At 40.9% G+C, this 27,537-nt stretch overlaps 1 protein-coding gene across 4 annotated transcripts in view; it reads left to right on the top strand.

Moving 5' to 3' along the window:
- The window catches only part of LOC145344976 (calcipressin-2-like), a 274,038-nt gene that overhangs the window by 230,970 nt on the left and 15,531 nt on the right, over positions 1-27,537 (top strand). For all 4 annotated transcript variants that reach the window (XM_080192391.1, XM_080192389.1, XM_080192392.1 and 1 more), the window contains one exon: positions 2,126-2,297. In XM_080192391.1, the coding sequence (XP_080048517.1) occupies positions 2,126-2,297 (172 nt within the window). The remainder of the gene's footprint in view (positions 1-2,125; positions 2,298-27,537) is intronic.

The raw sequence follows: 27,537 nt of genomic DNA, 5'->3' as shown, positions 1-27,537 counted from the left end.
GTGGTGACCTGTGTTAAACGAAACATAGAAAACATGGTTAAACACTATGAGCAGTACCAGGTACAACCGAGGTTACCATCAGCAACCCCAGTCACCCTTGTGAGTAGCCAGGTCATCTATGGATGAGACTTTACATTGTGCCCAAGAATGGGTTTACAAAATCAATGTTCCTATTTATAGTGGGCATGTACTCAAAATGGCTACACATCTATGAAATGAAATGCAAGTGGAAAAGTTTAGGCAAACGTTTGCCATCCATGGTTTGTCAGAATTGTTGATTTCGGACAATGGGACAGCATTCACCAGCAAGCAGTTCCAGCATTTTATGTCGTCAAATGGCATTAAGCATGTACATATTGTGCCATGCCACTCCTCCTTGAATGGACTAGCTGAGAGGGCTGTGCGAACCTTTAAATCAGCCATGAAAAAGCAACCACCAGCATTCCTGTAGACCAGATTAGCACAATTTTTTAATTACGTTTAGAACGATGCCCCACCAGAGTAACTCCTGCTGAGATGTTGCTGGGAAGGCATATTCAAACCAGGTTGGACCTGGAGTTTCCAATTTTGACGGAGAGGGTGGAAGTGAAGCAGTGTCTAAAGTATACATTATGATTCAACAGAGCTTGAGAGAACATTCAAAGTGGATGATCTAATATATTCAAGGTAAAATACTGAAGAAGCATCCCAATCACTTGGTAAGAAAGGACTCATCTAGAGAACCAGTGGGCAGTCCACTCAGAGTATGCCCACCTGTGATGATGGTTGAAAGCAGTATGGAAATGAGACAGCCTGAGGAAGGGTTGTGTAGTGTTCCTGTGAGAACTGGAAAAGTGATCTGCACTGATGCACCTTTGGAAGTCGGAAGTCCGATTTCTGAAAGTCAATCTGCCCCTGCTGTTGTGAGACCTCCTGTTAAACTGTGTCACTCCCAGAGGGAGAGGAAATCCCCTGACAGAGTGACTTTATTATGGACTATGCTAAATAATTAACTTATGGTGTTATATTGTAACTAGTCGAGCATTTGTTGGAATGTGTTAATAAGGAAATTAAAGGGGAAGAGATGTAATAGTGAGACAAAGAGCAAAGAAGATTATAGCACAGGAACAAGCCCTTCAGCCCTTCAAGCCTGCACCAACCATGCTGCCCAACTGAACTAAAACCCCCGACCTTTCTGGGGACCATATCCCTCTATTCTCATCCTATTCATGTATTTGTGAAGACTCTCCTTAAAAGTCACTACCGTGTCCGCTTCCACTACTTCCCCCAGCAACGAGTTCCAATACTGTCTGTGTAAAAAATCTGCCTCGTACATCTCCTTTAAATCTTGCCCCCCGCACCTTAAACCTGTGCCCCCTAGTAATTTTAAAGGGTACTATAATTGTCCACAAGATATTATATGTGGTATTGATGTCAAGCCCAATCCTACCCTTACCAAATATCCACAAGCACTCATTTTCCAGCAGGTTTCACTTGCTAGTATTTAGCAGTAGAAACACAGCATACCATTTCACCTCCCAAGCCACATTTGTTGCTTCAGTTGTGATCAGCTACCTTGGGATTGTGAAAGTAATTTTATTAGAGACCGTTATGAGCATGTAGGTTTTTATAATCCTCAAGAATATAAATTTAAAGTCCTATGTAAGTATTCTTAATTTCAAACTCCAATTTGAACCCATCATTTGCGAGTCATAATACTGAAAGAACTTTGTAATTTCTGCAACGCAAAATAAGCATTATAAAACATAATAGTGTGTAACTTTTGCAAGATTAATGAATGGAACATGATGGTGGAGCATGTTCAAATTCTCAATATCGCTGCCACTGGATGAAGACCTGCTTTAGAGTGCAAAATTACCTGTTATACATGTTCAAATTCATCATCAGCCACTATATTGAAATAAAATCTTGTCAGATTATTTTTAGTCCTAAACATAATGCTTTTCCACAGCAGCGAGATAGAATGTGAAAGCTGGAAAAAGTAATTACCTATGGTTTCTAGCTAGAAGGACCAGGCTTATAATGTAACATTGAAAATAGTTCACACAAACCTTGGAAGTGAATGGCTGCTGTCACCTGATACAGTCTGCATTATGGTTTAAACAGATGTCAATTTACTTCCCAGGTTCAAAATCAAGGTCCAGATGGAGATAATCTGCATCTTGCACCTCCTCAGCCAGCAAAACAATTTCTCATCTCTCCTCCAGCATCACCGCCTGTGGGCTGGCAACAAATTGATGACGCCACACCAATCATCAACTATGATCTCCTCTATGCAGTGGCAAAACTGGGACCTGGTAGGTTTTTTCCCATCTTTCATAATTGCTATTAAATAATAGCAAAGTTTTGCATTTTGTATAGTATCACTATGTATAGAGTTGCAAGCCATAAGAATAAGGAAACTATTTTGTAGAGAAGGAAGATGAGGACAATGAATGTTTTAACTGAGAAGTGTCTTACACTCGTTGCTGGTCGTTTCATATCTTCTGCATTGTATTCTCTACAAAAATAATGGGATTTTTTTTAACCTGCCTCGTGGCCTGTGTTGACTGCCAAGCTGGCATTGCCAGGGCAGGCCCTCAGGAAAGCCCCATGGGGAAGGTTCCACTTATATGTGGTGGGGGTTGGGGGTGGTGCGCACACAGATGCCAGTGAGTGGAGGGCAGGGGGGGGTGGTGCCCTGCCCCGCCAGAGTGACGGCATAAACCATTCCCCCAGATTCTCTGTGCACTGAGTGCTAGAAAATCTGGAGTGGACAACGGCAATGTGCATCTGGAGAGATACACGCCAGTTTACAGTCTAATTGTTGTAGTCTCCTTCAATCTGAATCTGACACTTGCCAGATTTTGGGAAAATCCTGCTGATGATTTTTCATTCTGGTGGGCTCTCTTTTCTGCTATTGGGTCATTTCATTGTCCTCTGATTTTTCCACATCATCCCTGACTATTTGGCTTTAGATATTCTGGTTAGCAGCAGGACTTCCAATGCATTTACTCTGATCCCGGTCGGGTTGAGATCTTGCAAACGTGAGCGACTTGTTGGTGTTGTGCTGATAACAAGCTTGCCATACATCATTTCCATTTGGTGCACATAACCCAGCCATCAGAATCATTGCTGACTCGATAGTAAGCATGTTGGGGATCCTTGGATACTTGTGGAATTCAATTTTTAGTACTCTGTTCTTGCCAGGAGATGCCCAGTATTCATTTGAAGCAGATGAAAGCTATTCAGCAACTTTCTTTGACTTGCATAAATTGTCCATGCTTCAGTACTTTGAAGGAGGTTGCTGAGAACACAAACCTGATACACACCAAGATTTGTATTTCCTGTTAGTTTGCTATTGAACCATACTCATCGCCTCAAATTTGACATGACTGCTGTGACCTTGGTAATCTTGGTGCTGATTTCTGCATTAATGGACAGGTTTCTGTTAATTCTTGATCCAAGGAGTTGACAACAACATCCAGAGTGAGGTTGTTGATGGAAGGTGGAGTCACTACATCCTGGCCCATAACTTTAGTTTTCCTGACAATGATTGTCAGTCCAAGCTCCTTGCAAGCCCAGGGAAGCTACTCTACAAAATGCTGCAGGTAAACTGCAGCAAGGGATGCCAGCATTTCATTATTAGCAAACAGTAACTCATGAACTAGGACATTATGCACTTTGGTCTTGATGCACTGTCTTAGCAAGTTGAACAGGTGTTGCTGGTAGATCCCCTCATTTTGAGTCATCAAAAACATACAATCACAGCATGGAGAAAAATATACCTAACAGTATTGGGATTAGGACCCAGCCCTTATTTACCCTTTACTAATCTAAAGCCATTTAATGTTGCTCTGTTATAAGTGACAGAACTATGCATGTTCCGTTGAATTACAAGGAGTCTAGGTGGCTGCCTAGTTTCCAGAACAGTTTAAAGAATCCTTCTCTATCAATGAGATCAAAAGCCACGAGAGGTCTGTGAATCAATGTAGAGTGGTGAGCATTGTTCGCAGCAACTCTGCTGTAATAGGTAAAGTGAGAAAGTCATGTTGATCTGCCAATTCTGAAGCCACACTGAGACTTTAGGTTGATGTGCAATCTAGTCAGAACAAAGACCTCCCCCATGATACTTGACAAGATGGTGCCTCGGTCATTGTTATAGTCTCCTTTGCTTTAGCACAAGGTGATTAAATTTGTATTATGCATGTTTAGAGGCACAAATTTTTCCTTAAGCAAAATCTGGAAAGGGTGAAACTGTGATCAAACATGTAACAAGGCTGGCCCATTGTACTTGGGATGTGCTGGCACCTGTGGTGGTGGTCTACCGAGGCTAGGGTAGAGTAAAGGATCAGGGCAGCCAATGAAGTCAAACCAAGGCTGTTCTTGATGCAATTTTTCAAAGTATCTTGGCCTTTTGGTTAAGATGAAGCATTGGATCAAGCCTGGGTGGGGTGCAATGCCTCATCCTGTCAACTTGGATCTTGTTTGTCCCTTATGTGGGTCCATGAATTAGATTCAATTTGAATTGGAGTTTTTTGGATGGAATAAAATTACTGAAAGCTACCAAAAAAAAGCAGAGGGGTAACAGTTCATGGAGATGCTCCAGCAGTGCCAATTTTCCACATTTGATGATTCCATATCCAGGGACTTAACCACTGGCAAGATGCTGAAGGCCTTTGTTGAGCTCTACTATGGCAGGTTCACTGTCCAGCTTCTCCATGATAGAAGTCTGGAAGGCATTGAGAGCTTCTTCAATGATATTGTTCTCCATTGCATAGCGTTAGAGAGAGTTCTCCCCACAACTTTCCATCTGCTTGCTAGGTTCAGTAATGATCATCCCGAACTTTGTCTTCAAGAAGGCTGATTTGGCTGTTGTTGGGCTTGTGACTCTCTTTATTGCTTCGTACATCCCTCTAGCATCCCAGGATTCAGCAGTAGATTGTTTGCTGTTGCAGAGTTTCAACTCGTGTTGATTGATTCAGTGCCATAGTCTGTTGAGACTTAATTCCGGCAACTCAGAGAGCACCTAGAAAATCTAGCCCTCAAGAACCACCTGCTTGTGGTTCTTAAGGGCTGTACTCTTGGTTACAGTAATTGGCTCCATTTCAGTCCAACAAGCCTCAAATTAATCAGCATTCGTCTGATCTCTTTTCCTGTAAGCAGTGAGTGTTATGGATGATGTTGTGCAGGCGATCCCATTTTGATGCTACATTCTAGTCTTTGGTGTTGTTGTCCAAAAAGCCTGATCAAAAAATGTTGAGGAACATAGGAACTCCAGGGTCCTTTCTGGATCAGTTCTAAGGCAAGTGTTGATCCGAGGACAACCTTTTTGTAGGAGTGGTATAGTTTCCTTGGCTGGGGCCTGACCTTGTTATATACCTGGTTAGTGTCACAGTCAGCCATGTGATACATATGAGTCAGGAGGACACTGTGAGACCTGATTATAACGAAATCCAACTCGTGTTAATAGCATGATGTCAGATGCCTCCAGGACACCTTATGAAATGCCCTGCGTTAGAAGTAGCTGTTCATCACATGGAGTCCATGGTAACAGCAAACTTCATCCATCTTCATTCACCCTGCCAATCCCCTAGTGCCCTCTGTATGTTGACCAAGCTGTCTAGTTGGTACCCAACCTAGCATTGAACTGTCTCAGAAGGTACATCCCTCCATGCTGGGAATTCTGCTGATGGCAGCATCAAGTGCCTCAAAGTATTGACCCTTCATATTTGGGGTGAATGTGAATATCGGGGCATAGATGCACTTGAGGTTAATATATTGGAGTTCTATGAGGATGTGTCTAGGGTGGTGGATAGAGGAGAGCCGGTGGATGTGGTCTTTCTTGATTTTCAGAAGGCGTTTGACAAGGTACCTCACAAGAGGTTATTGCAGAAGGTAAGGGGGCATGGAGTTGGGGGTAGGGTGTTAGCGTGGATAGAAGATTAGTTGTCAAATAGGAGGCAGAGAGTGGGGGTTAATGGGTGCTATTCGGATTGGCGGTTGGTGACTAGTGGAGTGCCCCAGGGGTCGGTGCTGGGGCCTCAGCTATTTACCATTTATATAGATGATCTGGAGGAGGGAACCGAGTGTATGGTGTCGAAATTTGCTGATAACACCAAGATTGGTGGAACGGCAAATTGCGCGGAGGGTGTGGAGAGTCTGCAGAAGGATCTAGATAGGCTGGGCGAATGGGCTAGGAAATGGCAAATGGAATTTAATGTTGGCAAGTGCGAGGTGGTCCACTTTGGTAGGAATAATGGTAGGAAGGACTATTACTTACGTGGCGAAAAACTGCAGCAGGCGACGATGCAGAGGGACCTCGGGGTCCTTGTGCATGAGTCGCAAAAATCCAGCTTGCAGGTGCAGCAGGTGGTCAGGAAGGCTAATGGGATGCTGGCCTTCATAGCGAGGGGGATTGAATATAAAAGTAGGGAGGTCTTGCTGCAGCTGTATAGGGCACTGGTGAGGCCGCAGCTGGAGTACTGTGTGCAGTTTTGGTCGCCGCACTTACGCAAGGATATTTTGTCCTTGAAGGGAGTGCAGAGGAGGTTTACTAGGCTGATAGCAGAGTTGAGGGGGTTGAGCTATGAGGAGAGGCTGAATAAACTAGGCTTGTACTTGTTAGAGTTTAGAAGGATGAGGGGAGATCTCATTGAGACGTATAAGATGATGAATGGGATGGATAGGATAGAGGTGGAGAGGCTCTTCCCGCTCAGAAAGGACAGTAGGACTAGGGGGCACAGCCTCAAGATAAAGGGGGAGCGGTTTAGAACGGAATTGAGGAGGAACTTCTTCACTCAAAGGGTGGTGAATCTCTGGAATTCTCTGCCTGTTGAGGTGGTGGAGGCTGCCTCGCTAAATATTTTTAAGACGCGGGTTGATGGGTTTTTGATAAGCGAGGGGATTAAGGGTTATGGGGAGAGGGCGGGAATGTGGAACTGAGCCACGACAGATCAGCCATGATCTTATTGAATGGCGGAGCAGGCTCGAAGGGCTAGATGGCCTACTCCTGCTCCTATTTCTTATGTTCTTAACTGGGCCATGCTTGTTGACATGTGAAGAGTAAGAAGTTTCTCTGATCCTTCAGTGGGACATTCAGTCATTGCAAGTAGATTTTTTTTACTGTGAAACCCACTCCACGTTCATATTTTGCCTCTTGAGTTTCCCCCTGCCAGAAGAATGGGTGATGTTTCACTTTAAGGGACCCACTTTGAGTGAGCTTCGTTTCATGCAGCCCAGGAATGTTTTAAAACATCATCTTTTTAAAAAAATTGTTTTGAAAAAAATGCCTTGATAAACTTAAAAGTGGTAAATTTTAAATTTTTAAAGTGGTAATTCTCGCAGATTGACAGATATAGCTAAAATGGGTGTACACAAAATAACATTTTAACGACCATATCAACCATTACCTGTGAGTCACCCAATTTTAAATTACCGAAAATGACTTAAAAAATAGGCAGGAATCATTTCCTGGTTATAATTGGGTGCAGAAGCCAGTTTTCAGTAAATTTAACAGAAAAATATCTTGGGTAAGCTTTTAAAACTTGTTTCCTTGCATGCAAAAGAACAAGTTTAATTTTAAGAGGCTCCTCAAAGGCATGAAAATGCAAACAATTAGAGGAGACTCTCAATGGTGGTATTAATTCATCCAGGGGCATGGCCAGTTTTGAGGGTATGGGACCAGCTTCTATAGTGCAATATTTTTAAATTAGCAGAGAAGATCGCAGGAACTTCAGTTGCATTGAACTTAATTTATGTTTAAAATTCTGCAGTCTTTTGTGCTGAATTGGCCCAATTTTGGCGTGACCTGTACTGAGAAAATCACCACAAATGAACAGAAACACATTTCAAACAGCTTAATCCGATGCAACCTTTTAACTTGTGATATTATTATAAAACAGACACAATTCTATGGAAGGATAACAGCTGAAAATGGAATATGTCATTCAGTATAGATAGGATAAAGCACAGGTTTATGTGAATGAGAACAGTTTTGGTAGAATAGATGAAAATTCTTGAAAATGTTACAAATACATAACTAATGTAGTCTTAAGAAATGTCATGCATCTTTTCATCTGTGCTAATTAATTTGATTTGCTTTGGTTTCTGTTAATAATACTGGGGCTCGGTTTGGCATCATGCCTATAGCCTGAATGATGGAACATTACGCTTTGTCTCCAAGTTGTTAAATGTGTTACATGGTTAACCTCATGAGATGCTTACTTAATTTATTTCCCAAACAAGACTCCAACATAATTCTGACTTAGCTATGTTCAATTTGAGGTATTTAATGAACAACTAGATAAGATATGGCCATTAGTAATTATCTAGCTATGAGTACTACAGATACTTCCATTCCACTGGGTAGTTACACAGTAGCCATCACTAAATGCCTGATCATGTTTTATAGCATAAACTTTCTGCTTGGCATTTGTATTAGTGGAAGTGAGGCAGATGAGCCCTTCAACACACCTCAGAAATGCCTGCCTGCTTTCAATCTTAGGAGCATTAATATATAGGAGGCAGGGTTCCTTGCCTCTTCCAGGGAGTCGTACACTTTGGGGAAGTATATTATGCTGCAGGGTTCTGCCATAGTGAAAAGCAAGAAGCATCTAGCACTTGGAATCAATTTTTTGGCCTTCTTACCATGTTCATTTTTCCTGATGAAACCTCAGTATGGCCATGCTCTGAAAAATAATTAGTCTCCTCTTCGCTGTTTTGGCTGAGCTCCTCTTACCAACATCTGAATAGACAATTATGGTACCTGCGGTGTAAGTTGTAGGGATCTCAGTGGAGGCTGTGCTTCCCTCACTTTCATTATTTACCATGTGAAGACCCACAAATGGGCAGGCATAGGTCACAGATCCCTGGCCCCCTTATCTGAGGTTTGCTAGTAGAAAGAAACAGGGAACCGGCAATATGTTGTAGCATTAAATATTACTGCCATCACCTTCTGGTACAGCAAAGTGAAAATATAGCTCAAAAGATTCTGCAGCTGTGACATTTACAATTTCAAGTGCTGAATCAGGAGGACAAAGAAGTCTGGCTACAGTCACAGGCTTACAAAGACAGCCTCTCATTCATCCTGCACCAAAGGGATATTTTATCTTCTGCCTCTAAATTAAAGTTATAATAGGAGTATGTCTATGAGTTAAAGAACAGATTTAGATGTTGATGTAAGATCAGCATTCTTCCCAATAGTTTTCCTGCACGGATCGATTTTACCAAGGCTCAAAAAAGATTTCAGAGTTAAGCTTCACAGAATAATGAATTGTGCTGCACTTTCACAGTAATGAAAGGTCGCACCGTGATAATTTTGAATGATTTTGAAATGGTATTCTGGGGCTTTTTGATAACTGGTATTGACATTGGCCTTTCATTGAGTTGGAGAAAAGCTCTGAAATTTGATGCAAGTAAATTTTGACCTTGCAAGCAAAACAGCACTGAGCTCTAGAACCCAACATTGTTTAAATTATCTTTAGACTTTTTTTGATAGGAAGTAGGTTTTGGATTAATTATTGTTGTCCACCGTTGTGTGTGTATGGTGAAAGTTTACCACAGGGGTCAGTTTAAAAACAATCTTGGGTTTCAAATGATGGAAGGCTGCCAGACCCAATGAGCTCCACTGAATGCCTTGAGTAGAGTTCAGTCTGTGGCTGCCATGGTTAATAGCTTCATACAGTTCCTAGTGGATATGGGTTCAAAGAGAAAAACTTTCCTTCATTTGGCAATCCCAATCAGATAAATCACAAGATGAGTGAAATGGAAAATACTTCACTAGTACAGAGGCTTGTTTGGTATCCTCTCAAATAATAAGCAGAATTTAGTGGCCAGAGCAGTGGGCCTGTCCATTGGCTGGTGGCAACTCCACTGTTCCAGCAGGGATGATTTCCCACTGCACCTTCTGGTGCAGGTCAAATGCCTTGTTTCTGAGACCTGTCAGTCAATCAAAGGCTGGCAGCTCTTTAATACAAAAAAGAGCCACTGGGAGCAGTGACCACTCCAAGTATTATAATGGAGCCAGGGTCTCTGGATTAAGGTGAATGGAGCACTACGTCCTCTCTTTTTCCCTTGGGTTATAGCTTGGCAGTCAGATTATCATCCTGTCTAAACAGAATTATGAACTCTCCTTCTGTGTCCATCAAACTCTGGAGTGAGGCTTGAGCCTACTTATTCTGGTTCAGAGGCAAGGCTACCGACAGAGCTGTAAGACCTCCGATGCTGGTGGTGAGACCTATTCCTTGAACCTGTGGTACAGTGCTGTATCTAACCATGCTGAAGCGGATCTTGAAGTACCTAATGTTGGCAATTTCTGGTTCTATGTGATACTCTGCCAGTGTGAAGAATAGAATAATAACACAGTGAGGATGGCATTGCAATAGTGAGAGCAGCAGTACCCCAAACTCAGAAACATCATCCCACGTCTTGAACGGAAAAATTATGGGACTAAGACTATATGGGGATGAGGCTGCTACAAAGAATTCTCCCTCTCTCTCTCTCCACTTGGAATGCTTCAGATTGTTCTCTTCCATCTGGTCACCTGAATCATAGCGGTAACCTGATGGGAAATCTGCTGGAGCCATGGACCCGGATTTTTACGTCCCAGTGCAGGACTGATGGGGATCCCTCCCATGCGTGTTGCCAATGTGGCATTTTCTCCGTGGTCATCATTATTCACAGAGATCACAAAGCCTCAGAGAACTCTGCCTGCTCTTCCAATTATTGAGCCGCAGCCTGTAGGCTGCCAGCAGAACATCTTTGTGATGCTGCTTCCTGCTCTGAAAGGGGCAGTCCACAGAAGCCTTGTCCTCTGACTCTTCCTCCATGCTACTGTGAGAGATGGTAGGCCAACTCCACACTAACTACACCCTCCCTGCAATGAGAAATTCCACTCTGGGGTGGAGGCAGGATCACAATGCCAGGAATCTTCCCGTCTCCTGACTCCCAACTCCAACATGAAAACAGACCCCTCTTCCTGTTCCACCTGCTGTCATTTACACTCACTGAGGAAGGAAGGCATTATAGCTAAATTATCAAAACATTAGTACTTTAAAACCATCTGATATCGAAATTAGTTGATAATGGTTTACTGCAACATTTCAACATTTTTTATTGTCCTTGTATCATCATAGCAATTCTGTAGTCCTTGCTTTCTTTTCTAGATCTCACATAATTGATTTAAATTACTTTTTTAATTTCTGCCCTCTCCTTTCCCTTCTGAATCATAGAAGACCATTCGGACCATCGAGTCTGACTGGCAATGATCCTACCCAGGCCCTATCCCTTTAACCCCTCATATTTACCTTGCTAATATATCCTGACACTAAGGGGCAATTTAGCATGGCCAACCAGCCTAACCTGCACATCTTTGGATTGTGGGAGGAAACTGGAGCATCTAGAGTAAACCCATGCAGACACGGGGAGAACGTGCAAACTCCACACACTCACCTGAAGTGAGGAATTGAGCACAGGTCTTTGGCACTGTGAGTCAGCAGTGCTAACCACTGCGCCACCATGCTGTCCTCTCACATTGCTTTGTCTTTCCCTCCAGCTTCTCAGCACTTTACATTTTCACTTTGCCAGGCCTGCAATATCCAATTTGTGAGGCAATCTATGCTCATTGTGCTCTCTCTTGATCAGAATTTCAGGCCCAAGGTATCTGTTAAATAAGTGAAAAGGATCAGTTACTTATGGAGGAATAATGTGTTGTGAGTGTTAACATAACTTGGCAATCATGGTTTACCATCATTAATATTATGCAGTTTAAATAATTACAGAAATTATTGCTGACCTTGAATAAAACATTTAGTAAAAATTGTTCCCATTGTTTCAACTTTATCCCACTATTTTGGTCTGAGACATCCTTCCTCAAACATGAAAAATGTTTTAATGTTATGTAAGTTTTTACTGAAGCAGTTGCTTAGATAAATAATTCTCTTGATGTGCTATCAGATTGATTACTTAATTTACTATATTGCAATCTACGAGTTTGCAGCCCAATGCGCTTGTCAAATTTTCCCACAGTTAGTAGTTTTCTATAATTTTTTCAATATATGATCATTTCAGCGTGTGCCACTGAGGTAAGTACTTTTAATGTATAATACATGCCTCTTCGTATCATAAATCACCTGTGCCATTTACTCCCAATCTCTATCCAGTGACACAGGACGTGAAAAAACAAAGTTCTGTGGTAACCCCCACCATTACCAAATAGGCAGCTGATGCTTCTATTGGGGATGATCTTTTGAAAGTATTCTAGCAGTGTGGAGCATCATCTACTGGGATCACATATCATACTACTCGTGAAGGATGGTACTTGGTTAATGTTTATAATTATAGCATGTATGATCCATCAGCATTTACATAGCAAATCTATAAAACAACAAAAATTAAGCCATTGAGTCAACTCTAAAAGATTTGTAGTAGAGTTGACCTTTTTTTATCCCAGTAGACTGCATCAGTCTTTTTTTACTCAGTTGCGATGGTGTGAACATTCTCGTTCAAACTTCTACCCTGCCATTAATGCAGCCAAGAGGCCATTCCTGTAAGCCAGGGCTAGTGTGCAGTTAAATTTCCTCCATCTGGCATTACCCTTAATTATTTGACAGTCTAATCAATAGCTAATGAAATTATACCCAGAAAAAAACAGGGCCTCTGAATTAAAATGTGTTCTCCTGCTTCAGCTACTGAACCAAAGTTTTTAATTTGAGGGTTCTATGGTGGAATGCGTTGGCACTGGGTGCACCAAACTGTGAATGAGCCCAGTGAGCCTTTGTTATGCTTGTTTACTGGAAAATGAATCATTGCTTTGGGATGCTTGAGCATATATGTCACTCATTAAACTGTTTTAAAGACTGCTGTTCCCACCAAGGTCATGTTTGCCATCAAATATAAGTGCCTCTGGGCCCATTAATAAATACCATTAGCAGATAGATTTCTATTTTAGGAGCACTGTGAACTTGTTGGTAAAGATCAATCCCTGTCAAATAAAGGAAAGGGGGTGTTTAAATTATTGGAGGGAGGTTCTACATGCAATGCATCTGGAAATGAAAGGCTCCATAAAAATGAGACTTATGTTCCCATTTGGCAATATGTCTAACAAAAATGCACTGATGTGCCAATTTCTCTGTTATGCCAAAGTATTGTTTGCTTATTGTAAATATTGCAAAGGTCCTTAATTGATTTTTGCCTTCAGTTAAAGGAAATCTGTGTATAAACTTGCAAAATGGGCATATAACAGACAAATTCATTTCAATATAGGCAAGTGTGACGTGGAATGTTTTGGAAATGTTTGTCAGAATAGAGATAGATAAGATGTTTCCACTTGTGGGGCAGATTGAAATTAGGGGCCATAAATACAAGATGGCTTCTAATAAATCCAGTCAGGAACGTAGGAGAACAGGGATCAGTTGGGGAGAATGAGCTATTTCTGCAATGTAATCTATGTTAAAAGAAAGATGGGGGATGAATTTCCTTGAGGCTTCTTTCTTTGCTCTTCTAAAACTATGGTGGAAGTTGAATGGGAACCCAGCTTATGTTTGTAAATGGAGGCTTCTGCTGATGTTATGGTCATGTCACCTGTGATGCTTTGAGGAAATTTGCTCTCAGATAGTCCAAAGATGTTTGAAATATCTAGTCCAGTCAGCTTGCACCCACTATCAAGAAGTAGATAATGCCTGGAAGTTGTTTTCTGTGTTTCTGTGTTGGAGGTGGGGGGGGGCACGGGGAATGTTGGGGAAATTGCAAACTATATTTACATCAGGCAACAGCCCAGTTGCAAAGAGAATTTTGATTTTGGAATGTTGAGTTGCTGGCAGTAGACCTAGAGAGGATATGAGTGCACATGTCATTCTCCAAACTGGATGTTTTTGTAGGCATCAGGCATGGATAGGGTAATTGAATTTCTAGGCCAAGGTTGAAATTAAGTATTTTTTTAAGAAACCCATTCATGTTTCTAATGGAAAATGCCAGTGTAAACTTATCAAGCTAAACATTTTTGGGAAATATCTCTTTAATGGTGTTTTCAGTGACAATGGATAGTGCAATTTTAGGACACTCCATTACTATTACTGTGGATAAATATTGGCCCAAAATGGGTTGCGGCTAGGCAACAAATGGCACCTGCTGTTTATTCAATTTGCCCTTGATCATTTAATGTTAAGGATATGTTGCTCCGCAAGTTGCTGGAAGTGTGAAATGAAAATAGGGCATTTCAGTGAGCCATGCCATCAATATATTGCCTAAGGGATTGTGAAATTAACAGTGAGAAAAGTGAGAAGCAAATGTAAGTTATGGTGGCTAATTCAATATCAGATATATAGAAAAAAATCAAGAGGGAGCAAAATATTTGATGTAAAGAGAGAGAAAAAGTATCAGAGAAAAAAATTTAAAAATCCATTTTACACTTACAATCTCATGCAAATACATAAATCTGAAAGAATGACACTCCACCTTTGTATTAGTTAATTTTCAGTGCCAGAGAGGTTGAATAGCAGTGAGTAACTGCATTGTTAAAAAGGTGCTTGGGCTGGAAATGATGCAACTTTTTTTTTGACACGTTTAAATTCTATCTGCCTTGTAAATAAAGTAATTTCATGCCACCCAATGTATTTGACTGTGGAACCAGATAGTGACATGCCATTTTTGTGAAACTAATTGTGGACCAGTGTAACTCTGACTGCAACTATTGGATTTCTATGTTTGTTCTCACCTGAAGTTGTTGTGACATTTATAGAAGAATAATGGCAAGCATAATTAGCCTCACTGTTATTGATAGCAAACACTGAATCACCTAATGACCTTTTGTTATTTAAACATGATTTAATGAAAACATTCCAATTACAGATAGCATTTATTAGCCATTATCCTCAACCAGAATTTTGCAATCAGCATTTAGAAATTAAATTTAACAATACTTGGGTTCTTAGTTAAAAACAGTTGGAATCAGAGTATTGCTCATAAAGCCTTCTTTACAAGTTTGGTAGAGACATAAGAATAATTGTTTTTTAACTTCTAATCTTCTCCACTCATTATTCTATTGATTCAGATGGAATTTTGAAGCATCCTCTCCTGACATCTGACTTGTAAAATCTAGCACGCAATGTTTAAATTCTTCATCAGTGGTATCATTTGCTGACAAAAGGGCGAGCTGAATGGTCTTTATGTTACTGCTGCCATTTGATCCTTTACGTAAGTCCAAAAGCGAACCTTCCAGATTTGACTCCTTTATGCAAAAACGTAATTGACTGAGATAAACATATTCAGCTTTGTATCTGACTTGAAAATGTGTCACTGGGCTCATTTTCTGTCTTTGCTGTGCTGGAGAGATGGCCCCATCCATTTAGGACTTGGAGTGACTCTCTCCTGGCATATGATAATAAGACTTGGGGGTTAAAATAACACAAGCCACACGCCAGCTTGGCCGAGTATTGCTCTTCCCCCTCTCTCCTCCAGCTCCTCTACACTGCCCTCACAACCTGAGTTAAAATTGAGGCCTCCATATTTGTGAAGTATAATTCACCTTCACATTTTTGAACAGGAAAACAGTAACACGGCCTCATGCATATCATATAAGCTGTGTTATTTAAAATTGACTCTTAATTTCTGCCAATAAAATATAGTTCCTTCCAAAAGGAAATTCACTGTTTCTATCTTGTAACAATGAACTATTTTCATGCCAATTTGGTTGCATTTCCCACTGTGTTTTGAAGAAATGCCCAATATAACTGGTTCATGATCTGAAAGAGTAATTACACCAGTTAAGGAGTCTAAAGCTTAACAGTACTTAACCTTTGTACCTACATTATATAAAAGGAAATAGATAACAATGTGAAGATAAATTTCAATGCTGTCCATTGCTGTAATAAGCGTTGCAGAAATAGAGTTGTTATCTTTCAGATAAAGACATTGAGGATCATTTTAACCATCAAAAAGACATGGGCCTGAGTCAGGTGGGAAGTTAAATGTTGACTATCTGAAGCAGGAATGAAACTTGCCTTGAATCCATCCAATTCTGGTTTTAACAGAGGCCAGATGGCGATGGGTGCTGGGTGATCAATCTGCTCCGTGGAGGGGTGTCAATTGCTGAAACCTTAGAAGGAGCTTGGGTATCTTGTAACAGGATTCCTATTTTCTTGGCCAGATTTTCTAGAACTTGGGAAAACTGACTCGTAGAATGAGATGAGAAGGTCTGAGTCCATCAGGCGAGTGCCTTTCTCTCTGGCCTCTGACTGAGGAGCCTGGATGCTTCATGTTGATCTAACAATCTATGAATAAACAACCCCTCCCCTGGCTCTACAATCTCCATCACTGTCCAATCCCCCATCTCTGACTCGTCATATCTCACCCCAATTTCCCATCCTCTTTGATCTCAATCTAACATCTCTCAATCTTCAACCCCCGCCCCCACCCTCCACCCACAGCCACCTGACCCTCTCAACCATACTTTACCCCCAATTCACTGAACACTCATAAAGTCTACCAAAAAAAATCTGACTGCATGTGCAGAGGGAGAACAGAGCTAATATTTTGAGTCAGGATGACCCTTGAAGGGTCTCTCTCCACAGATGCTTTCAGGCCTGCTAAGATTTTCCAGTATTTTCTGTTTTTGTTTCAGATTCCAGTATCCACGGTAATTTGCTTTTACCCATGAACTCCAATCTTTGCAACCACTAAACATACCTGGAGTGAGGGGAATCTTCCCATCCCACCCGCCACAGGAAGCATAGCAGGGATGGGGCAGACCATGCAAAGGTCCATTAACCTCAGGCGAGATTTTCTGGTTTTGGGGAGAGCGTGGCTAGAAAATCCTGCCCTTGATCTTTGACTATGGCCTTTCCTGAAGTCTGATTCCCACCACCCTCAACTCAAAAAAACAGCAAAACCTGCTAATCTGGTTGGCTTCCAGGCAGGGCATCTGTTTTATCAAACATGCACTCTCTGGAGTTAAATGTTGATGGCATATGAAGGGACCTGGGCTTTTGGGTTTCCTGATCATTAATGTCCCTCACCCAGTTCCAAAACACTGCCCCAAAATATTGGGACCATTAAATCAAGGTCTCAGCTTCAAGCCTGTTTAGGGGTATGTAAAAGAATCCGACGGCACTATCCAAGGAGAGTTCTTCCAGTGTGCTGGCTAACATTTATTTCCCAACTAATAACATAAGAACGGATGGATCAACTGCCTTTTAAAGTTTAAAGATTAAAGTAAAGTTTTAAAAGTTAAAGTTTATTTATTAGTCACAAGTAAGTCTTACATTAACATTGCAATTAAGTTACTATGAAATTTCCCAAGTTGCCACACTCCGGTGCCGGTTCGGGTCAATGCACCTAACCAACAATTCTTTCAGACTGTGAGAGGAAACCGGAGCACCTCGAGGAAATCCATGCAGGCACGGGGAGAACAAGCAAACTCCACACACACAGTGACCCAAGCCCGGAATCGAACCTGGGTCCCTAACACTGTGAGGCAGCAGTGATAATCACTGTGCCACCCCTACTTTCATCTCATTTTCTGTGTGTATGCAACCTCGTTTTGTATGAATTGGCTGCTATATATGCCCACGGATTAATAGTGACTAAATTTCAATCATAAGCCTTGGGAAGTGCTTGGGAACATCCTTAGAATATCTAAATGCTCCTTGTTGCACACACAGGATTGGTAAATATACCCTCGTTAAACACTTATCAGGCCACAATATTGGGCTGAATTTTCTTCTATTAATTTAATTGGAACAAGGTTGTGGGAGTTGAAGCCCAATCTCGTTGCTACGAGAAACACCCACCCATTGTGTTCACGCTGGACTCCTTACTTGAGGAAGTATATCAAGACCATGGAAAGGTTTCAGAAAGGATACATTAAAATAATGTGAGAGGCTTTAATTATGAGGTCACACCAGAGAAACTGATATTGTTTTGTTTTAAACAATAAGAGATACAATAAAAGTATTCAAAATTATAAAAAAAATTCATATATCAATTTTGGAAAAAAACTACATCCAATGGTAACTTATCAGCATAAATTTAATGTTGTCACCAAAAGATTGTTGGGAGAATGGATGGAGAAGGAGAATGCTCTTTTACACAGAGAATTGTTCAATCTTGAAAAGCCCAGCTCAGCGGTGGAAGTACAATCCATAAAAGCTTGTAAAAGGAAGTCGATAAATATTTGAAAAGGAATATTTTAAGAGGGAACAGTGAAAGGGCAGGGGACTGAAATCAAGTGGAAAACTCTTGCAGAGCGACGGTACAGGCACAATAGGCCAAATAGCCTCCTCCTGTGCTTCTATGAATCTATTCTATGATTTGCTCACATTTCTGATATAAAATTAATGCCACGGCCAAGTCAAGCTTTTATTATCATGTTGGGAGTCAGTCGGCTTGCGGATATGTGATATTTAGTAAACTAAAGTCATGTCCTTTATTTTAAAAGTTTACAGTACAGTGATTTAATCCATAATTACTTTTTTTTGAGCTTCCCCTCCAGGGATGTAAAGCAAGTAATTTAGACCAATGTTGATTCTCAGTGACACTTTTATTTACAAACTTACAGTTTGCAGGTGGTTATAATTTTTTTGCACCTTTGCACACAGTCGTCTGGCACGCTCAGTGCAGACGGCTATAGAACATTCCTAATAATTGCACAGTCCTGAAGAATTCATTCATCTCATTGGAAAAGCTTTTCCACAACTCTCTAAAATAATCTGAACTGATAAATGGATTGGTAGACCTGGCCAAGTAATCTTAATTAAAAAGTAACCTTTTTACCCCAAAAATCTGCCAAAGTTGGTGGGAATCAGAGTGCATGTCCTTTCACTAACATTCCAAAGTGGGCACCTGGACCATTTAAGGCACATCAAAGATACCTGTCATTAGCAAAACCTCAAATGTTAGGCAGAAGTGTTTGGGCTTCAAAAGGGAGAGGAAAGCTAGCTCACTCCACTAGGAACACGACAATCAGCAGCTGCACTTTGTAACTGGTCTAAATAATTATTTCCCAAAAATATCACTCCTGTTAGAGGTTCTGCTTCTACCACTGTCAACCATATGTCTAGTTTCTGGCCATCCTGCTGCATCCTTCTATTGTTAAGTCAGGCATATGTCAGACCTACTGATGTTATCAGCCATTTGAAAATTTCAGTACACCTTCTGATGTTTGTCCTTCCTACCTCAAATAGAAAGAGTTAAATCCAACAATTTTCATATCATATCAAATGCTTTATCATATCTACATCTTTGTATTTAAGAGTGTCTCATAGAAAGAGATCATTCCAATGCTAATGTCAGGCAACTGTCACTTACTTTCTTCAGTTATCCAAGGGTCCCTAGTAACCTCACTGTAACCTGACCTTTATTGACACAGAGCTGGATGAGCTGATCCTTTGGCCGAAATTCTCCTGTCTCACCTGTCTCGGGAATTATAACAGGTGAGACAGAAAATCCAGCAGACAATTTAAAGGTCCATTGAGCTTCAGCAGAAGCTTCCAGTCTTGGCGGATGCGCAGCTGAAGAATCCAACCCATACTCTCCATAACTTGCCTACTTCAGGGAAATCATGCTCTTTCTGAGGATCGAATCTCTTTTGGAGAGTCGGTGCAGACTTGGTGGGACAAATGGCCTCCTTCTGCACTGTAGGATTTCTATGGTTCTATGCCTGATGTCCAATATCAGTGATACCTTGGGTTTTGCCATTCTTACTCAGAGATTGTACCCTGTGTCATGTATACATGCACAGAAATGGACATGCCTGAATTTTTGTGCCACTGAGATGATCTATAAGATTGGCAGAGAAAATTGAAGAAATTGCTGCAGATCTTGGAGACAGTGGGTGGATTCTGGTTCCACACTTGCTGGTTAGCATGTCTGGTAGTGTGAATGCCAGGATAGCAGGCAGATTCCTGATTAGGCTTGCTACCTTGGAAGGATGGCAGCTCGATTAAGAATTGGGCACTGCTACTGTGGGAGGGGATTGTGAAGGCAACTCCATTTTGAGATTCCCTCGGAAAACTTTTAAACTTGTTGAAATTATCTGATGAGGGCCAAGTGTAGGTGGTCTCATGGGCTCCAAACACCTTCTGGGCTTTGGCCTCAGTGGAGGCCCTCCAGGCATTAGGAAGATCCCAGCTGTTAGAATAGCTGTTTGGATTCTCAGCCCAGTATACAAAACGAGGGCTGACAGCTTGGACAGCGATTAGAATATAAGAACATCTGTACTCCAGAGGAAATATTTTGCTTGATTGACAATTCTGTTTTTAAACAGGAAAAAGTTATCGATGATTACTTTTTTTTATACATTCCATAAAATACAATGGGGTTCATTGATTCTAGAAAGTGCACAGAAAGTCAAGAGGCATGGAAGTTCCAGTGTTTGACATAAGATCATGAGGGTATATAGGGGGGGATTGGATAGACGGACATAGGAATGTGAAAGGCCTGAGTGGATGGGTGGAAGAGAAGCACTTGGCATTATGGGGCATGAGGGAATGTAGAGGTTGATGGGAGCATGAGGTGGTATTGATGGGAAATGTTTGGAGGAGGAAGAGGAGGTGAAGGATGAGGATTGGAGTATCCTTACGTTTTTCTTTTCATTGGAATAAGGTCCCACACCATTGAGGCGGGGCTTTTAAGCAGCCCAACTCTGCTCCTGCACTTGACTGCACACTTCTTTGTGCATCAGCCGGCCCAGTTCCAGCTCACAATGAAGATCCTGCCTTTGCAGGCACTTTCCCTCGAAGCGGCACTCCCTCTCCACCCCTCCTCCCCCTTGCTTCTGTCTCAAGGATGAAAATCCAAGTCATGATGTCTGCTATGTACGAGATCCTATCCCATGACTCGTCCTGTTAAAAGGAAAATTGTTTCAGAGTTCAAAGTCACAAGAGTGGGCTATGGGAATACTTCAGTACAACTCATTGCTTGTTGACCTGAAAAAAGTGACCTTTCCACAAAGAATGTAAGTATGGATAGCTGCACAGCTTTCTATTGATTTGAAGCAAAAGTTTTCAGTATTTCAGGCTAGTCTCAACTGATTTGTTGGCTCACTGACTTTACCTACAAGAATCAAAACTTCAAATAATTGTTGCAATTTTATAAAAGAAGCACTGCCTTCAGGAATAAGCTCTGTTGTGTAGTGGTTATAGTACTAGAATTGCAATCTATTAGATATGTTCAACTCCCACAATGCCAAGTTATAACATTGAATTTAATTAATCTAGCAATTTCTGGTCTGCCACCGAGAAAGCATGACCACAAAAGCTGGCAGGTTGTTCAAAAACTGTTTCTGCAGAGAAGGGCAACAACAACTCCAGCCAAATCTGGTTTATATGTGTATGCAGTTCACAAAATGTGGTTGATTTTTAATATCCCTTGGAGCAGCCCATTAACGTACTGAATTGTAAAAAGAGATCAGTATCAAGAAATAGGATCAATGCTACTTTCTCAGCAACCAGAGGTAGATAATAAATGTGATCTTACTAGCATTTGCCACATCCTGAGAGCAAAACAAATCATAGATATACGTGGAGGACAGGAGGAATTTTATTCCTGGAATACCACATGGAGATGATGTGATAGTCTGTTTCAATGTAACTTGTGCAGCATGACTCAGGGCAGGATCTTTGTGAGCCATACACTGTGTGCACCTGGGAAGGCTGGTAGATTGGTCCGCTGGCCTCACCAATGGTAATATAGTGAATCGTGGGCATAACCTGTGTCACCAGAAGCAGCTCACTGGTTTCAATGGGGACTAGGGGTGGATGTGGGTAAAGGGGCCAGCAAACTTGACCGACTCTGATGATGACCAAAGGCCTCAGAAGAATCTCCCCATTTAAACATTGGGAAGACCAAAGCTATCATTTTTGCCCTCTGGCCCCGTGGAATCAGCTCCATTCCTCTCACTTGCCACATGTCTCATGCAGAATCTGGAGGTGGCGGGGGGGCAATTCTCCCATCCTGCTGCACTGGTTTTTTAGCGCAGCAAGCCAGGAGACTCGAACGGTGGTCACCTGCTGGGTGCCATGGCCTCCGCGCATCTCCCAGTGTCAGACTTCCGGTGCCATCAAATCCATGCTAGAATTCGGCACGGAGCTGCCTAATGTATTCAGCAGCTCATTTTAATATTTCTTTGACCACCCAATTAACACCACATTAAGCTAAGTGTCCATTTTTTTGATTACACCTCTCTCAAGTGCTTTATGACCTTTTTCATATTAAATACAGATTTATTGTTGCTTAAAATCATAGGTATGGTTGAATGCCATGCCATTATTATGGATTCATTGGCCTAGGAGGTATTTTTTTCTGACAGCAGGTATCAGACCTATTATCCCTTCTAGTTCTAGAAAGAGACCAATATGAACAGTATGACGTATTACTCCAGTATATCTGGGAGCACAGGGAGGAAGATCTGAAATAAACACATCACGTATCAGTAGTCAAATAACGTTTCTCAGTTCCAACACAGGCCATCTTAGTTTCAACTTTGTGCTTTTGAAGTACTAATACCTCAGTGGATTGGATTAATGGTAACAGTATGAGACATCATTATTTACAAAAAGAAGCCTTGCAACAAAAAGTTCTGCCCTCAGTTTTGCTTGCCCTCAAGCACTTGCTGACTGCCAAACATTATTCCAATTTACTGATTCATATAAACTCTGGCAACCTGTTTATAAAGTGATATTTGTTGGCACTGTTAAAATCTTATGCAACTGGAAATATCCTATTAAAATAATGCCAGACTCTCAAGAGAAATGCATTCTGTTTGTTTGGATATTATTTGTTTTGATTTATGATGACAGATAACTCATTTAAGTAGACCCCAAAATAGCGCAGAAACGAATTGAGTAGCAATCTGTTAAAAGACGTTTGATTAAGCTCAGCACTTACAATGCTGTAATTCCAAGCAGTAAAGGCAAAGGAAAATATTGACAGAGCACAATATTCAATAAAGTTACATTTAACCTGACACAGAACATCCTTTCTGTTAACCTCTTAAAGCTGTGTCGAAAAATACTTTGACATCAAAACCTTTTCAAGGAAATAAGTGAAATGCTGGGCAGGAAGTGAGAATGGAGAATTTGGCATTCCATCCTAAACTCCATTCACTTTCAGCAGCATGGAAGAATCCCAGCTGCGAACAAAGAGGATTTCCGTTGGCTATTTCACATACGCATCATTTTTAAAAAAAATTATACAGCATTTGACACAAAATTTTAAATATATACATTTGAGAGGATATGAGAGCTGTTTTAAAATTATTCTTCAAACCTAATAACTGCAACTGCTATAAAGAAGATTTAAATGATTTGCCCTTAAACTTTTTTAAACTGCCATTCTCAGTTAAAAATGGAGTTTTGTTTTGGCCCACCAAAAGGTAATAAAGTATAACTCAGCACCATCACTTCATAGCTATGCCTACCATGCAGTAAGATAATAGACTGGTGTTGATCAAACTGAAGCTAAAATAGTTTTAAAACAATTAAAAGGAGGATAAAAGAGACCAGACAGAAAAGGTCATTTCAGAGGCATGCAGCACAGCTTCCAGAAAAGAAGGCAGTGCCTATTTGATTTTTTTAAAGAGGTCAGCAGGTTAGGGTGATACATTGGGTGGAATTCTCCCACTTTGAGACTAAGTGCCATGGTGGGGGAGGGAATGTAGTGTTTCCCCACAGTGGAGGCTGGCAGGATAACACACCAAATTTCCCAGCCCTGATGTCATTAATTATGCTCTATGCCGTATTCAGTGGTGGGGCAAGACGGAGGTTGTACTCCTAGAATGGGAATTGGATTCACGATGTTGGCATCATTCTGCACCACATGCTAGCCATTTAGCTAACTGAATTAACCAGACCCAGCCTCCTGGGGACATTTGCTATAAAGTGCAAAGTTTTGTCCTTATATGAGATCATGAGTAAGCTTCCCGACCTGGAAATTAATCTGTGTGCTGTCAGTTTTTGGACCACTAAACAACCACCAAGTAATGGAAACGAAGTGTTCATTACAAGCTGGAAATGCAGTGCTTGCCATATTGGTGTAGTTCTTGCATATGCTGTGTAAGCAACATTTACACAACCAAATAAATGGAAAATTGGGTACTTCTTAATTTGTTCTGCTATGACTTTTTTCATCTTTCATAGATGTGAAATCTGACAGCTGCTTGGTATATGAGCAGTTTTTGGCACTGCCTTTTCTTCTGTTGATGCACTCAATTTGAGCCTTTCCATTCTTACTCCAGGTGGCCAGTGCAACCTTAATGTTGTCTTGGTGTGTAAAATAAGTACTGATATATTGCAACCAGAGATGTATATTCAAGATGCTAAGTAAACTTCAAGTCATTAAATGCCAACCCTTTCAAAATTGTGCTTTCACTAAATCTGAGAATTTTTAAGGTTAATGTTACTAGTAAGTTTTCCAACTTATCTTTCAATTCTAGAAAATAAATTAGAAGTTTGTATTGTTTTGCGTTTTTATGAGTGGTCATAAATAATATGTGTGGGAAAATCTTTAAAGTGTATATTTGGAAACATTAAGGCAAAATAATTAGGCAGTGCGATCTTGTTTACCAATTTAACTGCTTTGAAATGTGATGGAAAAACATTTGCTTGAAAGCAACAGGGGGTAGGAACATGGGGAAGTTAACAAGCAGAGGTTTATGGGCTCTGAGCATTTTTATAGGGTAACATGGCATCAGAAACTGAAAGAATTTGACCCCCTATTGTGTTTTATAAGGTCAGACAATTTGATACTGCTTTTCTCATCTGTTCTTTTCTGGCTTTTAGAAGTGTTGTTTCAAACTGCAGCAATGCAACAGGAAATTTGGTTTACGAACGTTGAATGTTTACTCAATGATGCCATATTTGGTTTATTTAGTGAGTAGCTCAACGTTAGGGGCCTGAACAATCCCAGATTTTAGCTCTGACATTTGCCTTAGCTGAGACAGCTGTTGGTGTTAATATAAAAGGCAAAATTCTGCAGATGCTGGAACTGTAACGGGTCAGATCTCAAACAATGACGAGACAGAGTATAGGAATGAGCTGGAGAATCAGGTGAACTGGTACGGCAACAATAATCTCTCCCTCAAATGTCAACAAAAAGTTGACTTCAGGAAACAGAAAGGAGAACATGTCCTGTCTACATCTATGGGTATGAAGAAGAAAGGCTCGAGTGCTTCAAATTTTGAGGTGTCCAGATCACCAACAACCTGTCCTGGCCTCTCCATGCCAATACTATAGTTAAGAGTGCTCACCAACACCTCTACTTTCTCAGAAGGCTAAGGGAATTTGGCATGTCAGCTATGACTCTCACCAACCTTTACAGGTGCACCACAGAAAGCATTCTTTCTGGTTGTATCACAGCATGGTCTGGCTCCTGCTCTGCCCAAGGTTGCAAGGAATTACAAAAGGTCATGAATGTAGCAAATCAGCCTCCCATCCATTGACACTGTCTATACTTCCCACTGCCTTGGCAAAGCAGCCAGCATAATTAAGGACCCCATACACCCTGGACATTCTCTCTTCCACCTTCCTTTGGTAAAAAGATACAAAAGTCTGAGATTATGTACCAACCAACTCAAGAACAGCTTCTTCCTTGCTGCTGTCAGACTTTTGAATGGACTTACCTTGCATTAAGTTGATCTTTCTCTATACCCTTGCTATGACTGTAACACTACATTTTGCACCCTCTCGTTTCCCTCTTTATGACCTGTATGCTTTGTCTGAATGCACAAGGGTTTCAGTAGTGGGTGAGCTGAGACAAGATTGAAGTTGGGCGACTTAACAGAGGTGGAAATAGACAGTGTAAATACGGTAAGAATATGAGGTCAGAAACTCAGTCCAGGATTGAATGTGACATCAAAATTTCAAGTACACTGGCTTAATCTTGGATTGCTGCCAGGGAGCAGGATGCAGTTACTAGTTAGGGAACGGAGTTTAGAGAAGGGAATTTTTTCCCAGCATTTAGTTAGAGAAAAATTTTGCTCATCGAATACAGGTGTCAGATAAGTTATCTGATATTTATGATATAACCAAAGAAAAGAAATGATATGCGACTGGGACTTCGAAGACGTTTGACAGAGCACCACCATCTGGAAGTCCTCAAAGCTTTAACTTCTTTCCATTCATCCTCTGACCTGAGTTACTTGTGTTCTGTATGGATAGTAAGTGTTTTGGACATAACATTCGCTGGTCCATGCTTGGAAATCAAAATTATTTCCATCCCCTCACAATGTTACTGCTCCTCCTGGGAATGTAACTTAGCTGCCTCAATGAACAATAATTCTTGTGATAGTTATGTGAAATGGGGAATTCATTTCCATGGGTGCAGCAGAGTTTCATCATGCAGGGCATCGAGTAGGAACTGGGAGCAGCAGTGAAACAGAGGGAGACGAGTGTCAGTATAAACTGGGAGGGTAGAAGTAAGTATCAGAGGTGGATATTAAAAAGGATATTTAATCCAACCAATCTAATTTTGTGCCTCCTTCCAAAACTTTAAAGACTAAAAACATCTTTTACCAAATAAATGTTTTAAGATTTTATTTTTCCAGTTCATAGTATGTTACAGTAATTTACTTATGTTTGTACTGGCTACTGGAGACAGTTTCTTCATATTTATTCTATCAAAATCATGAACATTCTATCAGATCTCATCTTAATTGTCTCTCCTCCAAGAGGAACAACCCCAACTTTGTCTGTATCACCACGTAACTGTAATCCCCTCATCCCTGGCACAGTTCTAGTAAATCTCTTCTGCAATCTCTGTAAGGCCTTGACGTATTTCCTGAAATGTGATACCCAGAATTGAACACAATCATCTAGCTGAGTCTAATCAGTGTTTTACAGAAGTTTAGCATAATTTCCATTTCTTAGCACTTGATTACTCTATTAATAAAGCCAAGGATCCACATGCTTTTTTGACAGCCTTCTCAACCTGTTCTGCCATCTTGAGAAATTTCTGTCAGTACCTTCAAGTCTCTCTGTTCTTGCACCTTCTTTAAAATTGTTTGTATTGTGTCTCCTCATTCTTCCTATCAAAATCTATCATTTCATGCTGCTCTGCATTAAATTTCATTGGCCATCTGGTTGACCATTCTGTCTAACCTGACTCCTTATCCTCCCTTCTTTCATATAGACATGATCTGCCTCTGAAACATGTCTCACCAGGCACTACGCCCTACATAGCCTTGCTCAAAGTATGTCCATTTAATTGTCAATGCTATATTATTATGAGAAGAAACAAGGCTTCACCTCAACATCTTCACCAAAGGTCCACATGTGTACACTTTACAGCAAGAGTCACTGGGTATCAGTTTGAAATGGGCATTTGTACAGATTTCTCTCCATTAATCTTGGGCGGAAGTAAAGACAATTTAGCCATATCACACACCACCCTCTTAATTCTTATCATTTTGGCTGATAGCAGCTAACAGCAAAGATCGGAATGAAATGATTATTTTACTCTCGATTCAAATGCTCCTTATTAACCTTTCATTACCAGATCATGGACCTTCCTGCTACCTGGCAGGATCACTAATTCTATGCATGTGAGTAGAGCATATTGCTTCTCTCC

This window comes from Carcharhinus amblyrhynchos, chromosome 7 (assembly GCF_965287045.1).
Source record: "Carcharhinus amblyrhynchos chromosome 7, sCarAmb.v2.hapA, whole genome shotgun sequence".
NCBI classification, from domain to species: Eukaryota; Metazoa; Chordata; class Chondrichthyes; order Carcharhiniformes; family Carcharhinidae; genus Carcharhinus; species Carcharhinus amblyrhynchos.
The sequence above is the reverse complement of the archived record's forward strand: the minus strand, read 5'-3'. Positions and strand labels throughout refer to the sequence as shown.